A 10,934-nucleotide genomic window follows, 5' to 3' on the forward strand; every position below is an offset into this window, starting at 1 on the left:
TAATTGGTTTTTACTCCAGGACTCCGGGGGTCACTGGTTCGAGCCCTGATGCGGTCTACTTTTTTCCCTTTTTTAATTTTATTCTTGATTTTTCTTAATGGAGCTTTTTAAATCCAACGTTTACATTTATCAATATAAAGCATTTAATGACAAACTTCAAAACATGCCAAAATCTGTGAAAAGGCCCCTTTAAAAGATTCCAATGCAAGGATATGGAAATCGCGTTCTTTATTGAGAAATTAAGTTCTTTACAAGTTGCTATACAAGCGGTTTGGTATCTCTCGATCCGCGCATGATGTGGTAGGTCTGCCAAATTTATCATCGGCGACGTCAGGGCGATTACACTATTATCTTGGCGTGTCTTATACAATACTACTGCGACCTTGGCGTTTGCACAGCCTTGATTCTGCGTCCATAGCGTCATAAGAGCGACCATGCGGCGATCTGAATCGAGTAAGAAATCCGATCCGGTGTTACGGGTTTATAAATAAGGAAATAGTAACACATATACTTTTGTGACATTTTTCTGTAGTTTAGAATGCGACAAAAAATGGAACATGTGCGTGATATTGCAACTCGACAGCCTGTGTGGCTGCAATTGAGTGCGTTCGACATTGCTCTTCATGGTCTCGAGTGACAGCAAATATTTAATTGAGCCTCCTTTTTTGTCATAGAATCAAATTAGTACTGAATATTATTATTATTTATTAATATTTCTGAACATAAATCCCTTTAATTATTTAAAAATAATATGATAACACTTCAAAGGAGATTAAGTATAACCAGAACGCCATGTTTTATTGAGTCACTGTTCATATCGAGCTGTTTACACTAAGATATGTATGCAAAATATGTATGCAACATGTCGAGTAGGAAGAACGTACCCATGTTCTTTAAAATGAATAATAGTACTGTATTAGATATGTATAAAGTTTTTAAAAGCTGTTTGGAATATGAAACATATTTAGACTTACTTCCTAGACGTCTGCGATTATTTTTTGTAAGACTAAGAGTCTCTGCACATCCTTTGAGAATTCAAACTGGCAGATACGCCCAAAATAACATACCACGTAATGAACGTTATTGTTTATGTTGCAATGACTTGGATTTAGAAGATGAGTACCATTTTATTTGTATATGCCGCTGTTATTCCGATTTAAGGAAAAAATTTATAAGCCGTATTTATTATGAAAACCCATCTGTATATAAATTCCACAAGTTATTACTTTCATGTGACAAATCAGTAATTTACAATGTATGTAAATATATAAAAGAAGCGCTTGTTATAAGAAATACGATTCTGAATAATACTGTTCCATAAGTTTCATTACCGCTTTGATAGTTGATTTGTATTTGTATTCCTAAATGTATATTTATGTTATGTAATGTTTATTTGTTATACCTAGTTACGTGACAGAAAATAATATGTAAACTTAACTATGAAGACGATGTACTTGTGTATAAGTCTGAATAAACTGTCTGTCTGTCTGTCTGTCTGTCTGTCTTTAAAGCTCTTTTTTTACAAATCTGATTATCAAATTTTAAGCACACACTATGGAGAAGAATTCATATAAGTTTTCAGTAACTTGTTTTTTAATCAATTATTGAATGAATGTATTTTACATGTCATGCTCAAATTGTCATTATATTTATAAATACTGTTTAAACCAAGCACACGACGAATATTCCAATCTTAAGGATGGTGTCTGTGACAAAATCCACCAAAAAAGCTACCATTTATCAGCTTTATATTTTAAAACTATTTTTATCAGCAGCCAGCATTTATGCAAACCCTACATGTTCCTTAAATTGTATGTGCTTTAAACTGCATATAGCAAACGCCCTATTATTTGACAATATCTAGATAATATTGATGTTTACGTTTTGGGATACGGATCTTTGAATATAGACACATGTTATGTTTGTCTTATTAGTGATTATTCCTAGTTTTATTTCAAGAACCAGAAACAACATTCTAATATCAACATTTTATTATATCGCTACTAGAGTATAAGAAGTTATATGCCTTAAAAATAACAGCATGAAGATGAAAAATTCTAGTGTAAGTGCCTGGACAAACTTCCTGAGTTTATATATATATATATATATGAATGCACTTAAAATAATTCATATTTTATTATAAGACAATTTTTGTTATTGCGTTATTAAGTATCTTACTTCAAAGAATGCCAGGAATTATCATGCAAAGTGGTATATCAGAAATAATGTATAATGGTGTACTATGAATAAACGTCAGTATTACGATTAAGTATTTTTATTTAGCAGCAATCATTCAATCTTCATATACAATTTAACTCTACATTGCAGTAATTAAAAAAGTTCAAATTGTCAAATCATAGTCATAAAATAATAAGCATGGAACTATTATTAAACCATCGTGTTTTGTTCGCTCATTTAAGTTCAAATATTTAGCAAAGCTAGAAGAACAACTTTGTTTTTAACAAAATAAGCAGGAAGGCAAATAATGTTATCATTTTATTTAGTTAAATAAACACAAGGAGATGTGCATGCACATGATTATAATCAATATCACTAGTAGCTAGGAGAATTAGCATAAAATTCTTGCAAATCTGTAAGCAAGCATGAAATTTTGCATGAACTCTCAGTTTGATATGCACTATTGATAGAAATCGTTAGCCACACAAAAATTCAAAATGGCGGCCATTTTCAAGATGGCCGCCATTTCCGATTCAATCTATACAGCCATGTTGGGTATATCTTAAGCAACAGTGCGTAGAAATTGTGCAAATCTTCAATTTAGCATGACATTTGGTATAGACACTAAGTTTGATACAAACGTTTGATAGTTAGTCAAAAATTCAAGATGGCGTCCAGTTACAAGATGGCCGCCATTTCTGGACTCAATTCATTTGAACAAGTTGGGCAGCTTACATAAGTATGCATAATAATTTAGAAAATCAGTAAGGAAACATGCAATTTGGTATAAAAACAAAGTTTTATGTGCGTTTTAATAAAACCTTTTAGCCACCCGAAATTAGAAGATGGCGTCGATTTTTGAATGAAAGTCGCGGATCTGATCGACAGAACAGCCGAAAGATATTTTTATAGGCGAAACTTCACAAAAATAGTACACAAGAAAACTGAAAAACATTGTATAAATCTATAGTAATAATCGTGTTAGAATCGAAATAATTCATGTACTTTATTGTTTGTTGTTGAATAACCCACGACCGGAAGTTTAGATGCGTGCTTTCAAATAACTCGTGCTTCGCACTCGTGATTTAATCCTTACGCATCTTAACTATCGGCCGTGGGTTATTCGACAACAAACTATAGGACTAACGTACACTAATTATTTCTTAACTATTTGGTTTTGTTATTGTCAGTAGCCAACCTACGCACAGCCATTTGTTTGGTTCAGTGCATGTTTGTAAGCTATTATCGAGTCGACAACGATATAAAACATTGATATTTACTTACACAGATTAGTAATATTGACAACGATGAAAAAAGTCAGAAAAAACAGCCCACGAAACAACAATGAAATAGCATATATTGCAACAGCCAGCCTCAGTGTGTGTGACAAAAATGACTTCAAACTTTAGAACTATGAACTTTGATTCCTCTAAACATTTTCTCAAATAAAAGCTTAGTTACATGAAGAACAATACAATTTCGTATCTTATTTTGATATTAAACACCTTACTGATATCAACTTGAATGCATTGTTTGTATATTTTATTATTTCTAGCGATTGAAAATGCAAATATCAATGAAAGTTCCATTAACAACAAACTAAAACTATAGTTGAATCCAAACAATTAGCTCACCATGTTAGGATTTTAAACAAAAGCATGAACTGTTTGGATTTAAAATCGGATTATGAACGATCATATATTTTATTTTTTGACTTCGTTTATGACATTCAATTTTAGGAATCAACACTGATACAGAACACAGACAAGATGTATCTAGGATGGTCATACTTGTAAATGAACACACTGATGGTATGATTATTGGCATTTTCCCATTACACACTCATTGTTTCAGTCTCAGGACACGTTCGTCTTTGAAGTGAAGTTAAATGAAGTTCACATTATTAATTGCATGCGTGCAGGTCACATTATTAATTGCAAGCGTGCATGTGTGAACATATTTATCAATGGATGTTTGTTTTGCAAAAAATATAGGGCGATGCAGAGAATTTCTTTGTACGATATTCATGATTGCAGAAGTTTTTAATGTAACGCTTTTTACACTATTGATAAAGTGCAGATGCCAGATTGTACTGAATCGCAATTTACAACGCTGAACCCGTTATATAAAAGCAATAGCATATCCAACGCGAATTCATTTGTTTAGAAATTCTTATAAAACTTTGCGAATGTCGGTGTTGATACGAATTCAAAATGAGCAATGAGCTTGCAAAGTATGCGGTTGTGATAGATGAAACGGTTTCCTGTTTTGCTGTCATATGCATTCAGCAAAAGATGTGTGCGTGCATGTTTGCAACTGACAAATATGATATATTGTTACATGCAGTTATGCGGCTTCGATTGCCTTAGTTTCATTATTTGTGGAACAACTTGCGGTATTTTGGCATATGATTTGTATGGTGATTTCCGCGGAGTTCTTTCTGAAATACCTGTTAACTCTGCCTTGTTCTTCTTGAATGATTGGAGCTTATATGAGTACATTCGTTTACTGTCATATAGCTGAGAGTTTGATTATTGCAAGTGTCCCGTATAATAATATTGTGAAAGTAAGTCATTGAGAATATGTGAAAGATTGATAACAATGCTCACAGGGATCGAAAACAAAATAATACACATCTAGGAATTCAACCCAATGAATACTGTTACATATGTATCCTTAATATGAGAAGTTTAAGAAATATTTAAAAAAACGGTTTTTATACATATTTTGTGTTGAAAAGTTCCACTAGCAATACTAAGTGTGTGTATTATTATGTCTGTTTTTAAAGATTTGTCACTAAGTTATGCATGTCACTTTTCCAGAGTCAACGTACTTTGACCCCCTGTGACTTCTTTGTGATCACACCTCTTCAATTTCTTTAAATTACAAGTATTTACAATAGGTTCACTGGTACCTCAGTACGTATACTTTTTCATTTGTAGTTATTATTTCCATTTGTTTGTGCACACCTACGAAAACGGTTTTGAAGATATTACAAAATCACAAACATATTATATTGATGTAGAGTATTTTTACGAAAATTCAAGAATCATACCTCCTTTCAGTCTATTAAGACACAACTAAACGTTACAACACATGTTTATTTAAATGTATTGAAATACACGAATCTACTATCATAGGTATGTTTTCTGTATATCAAGCTGATATTATCATCAGCTAATTGCTATAATTATCCAGTGTTGATTGAATCACGCGTGTCACCTATCACTCACAAGATGCGATTGACACATTTGAGGACACTTCATCCAAGGTCAATAAATTTAAATAAACTCTTGTTTACATCTATTGATTAAAATATGTTTAGTTTTGAAAAATATGGTTTTGTTTTCGCAAATAGCACGATACTAGACCTTGTCTGAAAAGTAACGTAACAATCCTTACTGCGAGTTCATGAAAATTGAGTCGTAACGTTATTATGAAGTTTTTCACTAGGTTTTATATTTTGGGGTCAGCGTGTCATTTGTATACTGCAAATCAATGAAACGAGTGAATATCCATGCACAACATTAAATGCTGACTTGGCTAATAGCTTGCAACCTTTATCTGAATATCACATGTTATAGAAAAGGACACATTGATTTCATCATCCCGCGTTCTATAAATTAAATATCTAAAAAACAGATACTGTTTGAATTATCTTATGTTTAGGTCACCTCGTCACATGAATGATCGCATGTTGTAAAATCACCTGATAGGCATATACAGGTTAACTGCTAGGACGTCAACAACACGTGTTTCGGGTTTTATCCGTATTTATCTTGATAAAGTCTATTGACGAGTGTTTACATCATTTATTTACCTCAAACTAAGATAGTTGCAATATAGATTGCCATTTTATCAGCCAAGTTACATATTCAATATAAAGCAATCTTCGGACTATGAGTTTTCATACTCTGTATTGATTGTAGGGCGTATGTTAACAGTACCAATTACAATAAAGTGCCAGTAAATGTCTTAATAAGATCATACGTTTAATCATACCATAGTAAAACACTTAACGATCCTTAAACAATATATGTGAATAAAGAAAGTTCATATACATTATAAGGAGAGAAGTTCTGAATAACCCTGCTTGTATTTCAAACTCAATGATTGACCACACATAACTAAGAGTCAATTAATATAAGTCTTCAAGTAATGATGTTGCACCTCTAGATTTACAATAAACTATTATTAATAATCTTGAAGTTCAAACTAGTCTTTATGACAAAGGTGATGATTGTGGTTTATATTGTGTTATTTTTATGTTTTGGAAGGTACTGTCCAACAATTGATACCAATAAATCCATAATAAGCGCACCCCTAGATGTAAAATAGTTTTCTTTTTAAATGCTATATATACTTATTTTTTCACAATGTTTTAACACAGCTGTTTATGTGTGCCATACATGTGTGTGTTTTGTCTTTATATTATAACTTTATTGTGATATATATGTACATATGTGGTTCACAATTATTGTGCAAATTGCGACAATTTTGATACAAATGTACAATATTTCACATCTTATTGTCAAAGAAGAATAAAATGTATCTTTAAAACGTTCTTAACAACGAAGCAACCTGAATAATGTTTGTTTTCATTAGTCTCCGAGTGCAAATACCTTGATTTTCATAAACATTGTATACACAATTATGCAGCCGCCATTTTGGAAAAAAATGACCACCATGTTTTTATTTTTGGTTGCTAACGGTTTTTTTTTGGAAAAAGCACATATTAAGGTACATTCATGGAAAATTTGGTGCTTGCTTACAAGTTTGCAAGATTTTGCTGATAAATGAACCTAAATCCCCAAGCTATAGTGGTGAATGTGGAATGAATTGAAAATTGATAAATTTACAAATGATTTCGAATTTATTTGCATAAGCTCTCCTTGTATAAAAACAATTTCACATAATTTATCTCAAGCATATTGTTTATTTTCCACCTTGTTATATAACCTTTAGTTTTAAGCAATAGTTTGGTAGTTGATAAATGTTTACTCTCTTAAGTATTTAACCAGGAAGAGATTATTCAACGCGTGTGTTATCGAACCGTCTGGTTCCCCGGGGACCCTTGGTGCGTCTATCTGGAGAATCCGGGTCCAGATATGGTAGCTCCACCAGAGACCCGGAAGACTTCAATGTTTGATTGTCGACGGGTACTTTATCATTTAAGAATTGAAAACCATCACGCTTATATTGAATTTGTTCAAACTTGATTTCGTTCAATTTAGTAAACACCCTACCTAAGGGTTATTTAAACAAAATAATGTAAACATTTAAAAGCAATTACTCACTACAGATTTACTTAAAACAATCAGGAATAAATATTTCAACAGTCTATAGTGGTCTCTGTTTTTTTATACCTCAATTATATCATGGAAGCGCCATAAGCCGTATATTTCTGGTATAAACATATTTGATCTGAAAGAACAAGAATAAAAGTGAGCCGATGTGGAGCTCTTGCGAAATAGCATAGAAAGACGTGCATTATCTGGTTGCGATAATTGCATAAACGAGAAGCTAAATCAATAGTACAAATTGTATAATTTATGCCAGAGGTTTGAGTTTACCCCCACCCTCCTACATAATAATTAAAGGTGTCTAAAACATTGGGTTGTATACAGACCCCGTTCTTTATATTGACCCCGTAAGTATAGTCTGAAAACTACCAAGACCGCGTAACTTGCATATATATATATGCTATAGAAACAAGGAGAGCAACTTCATAAGCCGTAAAACTACACCATCTTTAATGTAAACCATGTATCTCGAAAATAAACGAATCAACCGGTTGTTTTCGAAAACTAATAAAATAATTTATCAGGAAAAATTAACATCATTACCATTGATCCAGCAGCATTTTGATACCAGCCCTCAAAAGTTGACACTCACAGATAAAAAGGACACTTAATGTTATCTTCTGATTGCAGTTTATCTTCTGATTGCAGTGGTCATATAGATTTATCAGAGCAATTCACGTACATTCAACCTGGAGCGGTTTGCTCAGTACGTTGAGACTACACGCGTGGTAAAATGAATTGCTCAAAGTGCTTGAAACCGTTACAGGAAAACTGGAAGCGTTGCCCAGTGTGTAAGACGAATATAAATGCAACCCGATGCCCACTATGCAATATAATTCTTCTCGACGGTTGGACATGTTGCCCTAATTGTGATAATTCGGACGAAGAATTGGAAGGAGCTGTTGCTGCTGGTAAGCATATTGTAAACTGTATCAAACTCTCCGGTTAAACGGACCAGTTTGACTTCACAAATAAATGGTATTTTGTAACACGAATCTGTTAAACAATTCAAAGATATAACTATTACAAGTAGTTTTGTATAAACTTTCCCACTCGTACAGATCACACATAATATAGTGCAACATAAACGCGTGTAAGCTTACCGATAGCATATGTGTGTCGAAACGCTCAGACCAAGCAAGTATGCTATTTGTTGACATATGCTACCAAGTATGATTAATGAAAATATAATTAAATGCTTTAAGTATATTACTGTGTGCATATACAGCCGATATTTGAAATCGGAATGTTTTCATTTCGCATAATGTTTTTGTGAGATGCGTTACAATGATCTCGGGTTATCACTATATTACGTTACAATCTTACATCTGGTAAACACGACGGAATTTATTTGATACTTTACTAACTTTATTTATTCATGTGTCAGAAGTTGTTATTATGTTGCATTGTTGCACACGAAACCATTTAGGAAATTTATTTTATTATATCACATTTAAATTAAGTCTATTGCTTTTTATTTTTTAACAACAATTCCATGAGGTAAATGATTATTGACAAATGTTGGATAGTGATACATTATTTGGTTTAGCAAGTCGACTTGTTTATGTCCCCACTAATTTGAATTAACCGTTCAAAGGCGGTGATCAAAATTATTCGAATATATATATATATATATATATATATATATATATATATATTAGGGCTTTGTTGTATTGGCGAGAACATCTCGCCTTAAACAACTCGCTAAAAATTAATTTACTACTTAATCTTATAGTCATATTAATCCAATTTGTTTAGTTGTTACACTTTTTTTCCGGTTTTAACCTGTAACCTGTCTTATCTCAATTTGTTTGTGAGCGTTAGCTCACAAATAATGTAGAGGCAATTTTGCAAATCAGTATGGGCTTAACTGCGCTAGGAACCGTAACCCGTGACTGCCTGTGTGGATAACTGCAGTAAAATTAAGCAGACGACGAATGCTAAAAGCGTCTGCTCTAACCACCGCATCTGCCTGTTTATAGTTCCCACTGGTACACTAAATATGGTGTATGTATTCAAAAGTATTTAACAGCTTGTAAGACAACGTTGGCCAGTCTAGTGTTTATCATTGAATCTGTACATGTTGGCTGCTTTCAGTGAAAACGGGGTTTAATGCATGTCAAATAAGATTAGCCTGTGCACACTGATTAGCTGTATCAATGATTTGGAAAAAAAAACAACACATTTCAACATGTGCTTTAAGACACACTCTTTTTAAATTTGAATTATTTGTGGTCATTTCAAACTTGCGATATAAAAAGCTATAACATAATTTTGAAAACTGAGTTGCGTCTAAGATTATACAACAGCAAACAAATTCAGTGCCTTCAGCGCTTTGATTATAGATAGCTGAGAAAGATCGGGCAATATAATTTTATGATTCTATCCGTTTATCTGGTTAAATAGTCATTTAATTGACATAGTCTTTAACACAGTTGGCCAAGTTTACTACGCATGTTAATTTGTTAAAAATTGTCTCTCGAATTTGCTGGTTAAGTAACAAATTGACTACCGTAATTAACATGATGAAGACTGATCAGATAGGAACAGATAAAAAGTGATTACATGTTTGTATAATCAATAGGAATAAAATGATTATGTATTCCCCATAACAAGACTACAACATTTGCAGTTTTAACATTTTGTACATATTTGTTTTGCCTTTCAAGTTACATAATTCTGGAGTAAAGTTCGAAGAATCTTATCGAAATCACTTATATTACAAACATTCAAATACTTGCTTAAATATAATGAATCATTGTAACAAATTATGCGTCTTTTCAAAGTTTAAATTTTGAAAATGTCCCTTTATTAACATTGACAAGAAATCGACCGTTGATTCATGTTTCCACAACACTGTGCTCAAACGAAAATAAGCTATTACAAAAAGACTGAAAACACAATCCCGACGGTCACTGCCCCTCTCTGTGAAAATAAAAAGTTTTATTTAACGAGCAACGCTTATAAGTAGAGAAACCAGGCGTGCACAGACAAGAGACAAACAACAACACTGCTATTATCCCCGCCATGATTCCGGAAATCCTTTAATGTGATATTTCACTCCTGAGTTTCTGGGATTTCATTTTTGTTATATGAAATACATTTTCCGTTTAAGTGTCTACGACACGATTTCTCGTATTTGTTGCAGAGCCGCAAATTTTGTCTGTGTAGTATTAACCAATATACCCAAAGCAGCACAGATTTTTCCACGTGCATAACATGTTTTTGTACATTAATGAGTTTCCCACTATACATGCGTACATTATTTGTAAACGTATACACCTCACTGTACAAATATTGTTGATTGTATTGTATTACTTCCTCTGAATATTTACTTAAGTTGTTTAATTAATTAAACAGTATCGTGTGTTGTTTTGTAAAATCGTATATTATGATTGAAATATGTCTATACATCGGTTTCTATTGATTTTTTATCCTAACGGTTTTTCATGA

General features: G+C 32.6%; 2 protein-coding genes across 3 annotated transcripts in view; both read left to right on the forward strand.

The window, feature by feature from the left end:
* LOC127874432 (uncharacterized) overlaps positions 1–10,934 on the forward strand; it is a 164,726-nt gene that overhangs the window by 22,015 nt on the left and 131,777 nt on the right. The gene's annotated exons all lie outside the window — the stretch shown is intronic.
* The window catches only part of LOC127874430 (interferon-inducible GTPase 1-like), a 29,009-nt gene continuing 26,197 nt past the window's right edge, over positions 8,123–10,934 (forward strand). For both annotated transcript variants that reach the window (XM_052418745.1, XM_052418746.1), the window contains exon 1: positions 8,123–8,392. In XM_052418745.1, coding sequence (XP_052274705.1) covers positions 8,215–8,392 — 178 coding nt within the window. In that variant the 5' untranslated portion in view covers positions 8,123–8,214. The remainder of the gene's footprint in view (positions 8,393–10,934) is intronic.

The sequence above is a fragment of the Dreissena polymorpha genome, chromosome 3, assembly GCF_020536995.1.
Source record: "Dreissena polymorpha isolate Duluth1 chromosome 3, UMN_Dpol_1.0, whole genome shotgun sequence".
Taxonomy (NCBI): Eukaryota; Metazoa; Mollusca; class Bivalvia; order Myida; family Dreissenidae; genus Dreissena; species Dreissena polymorpha.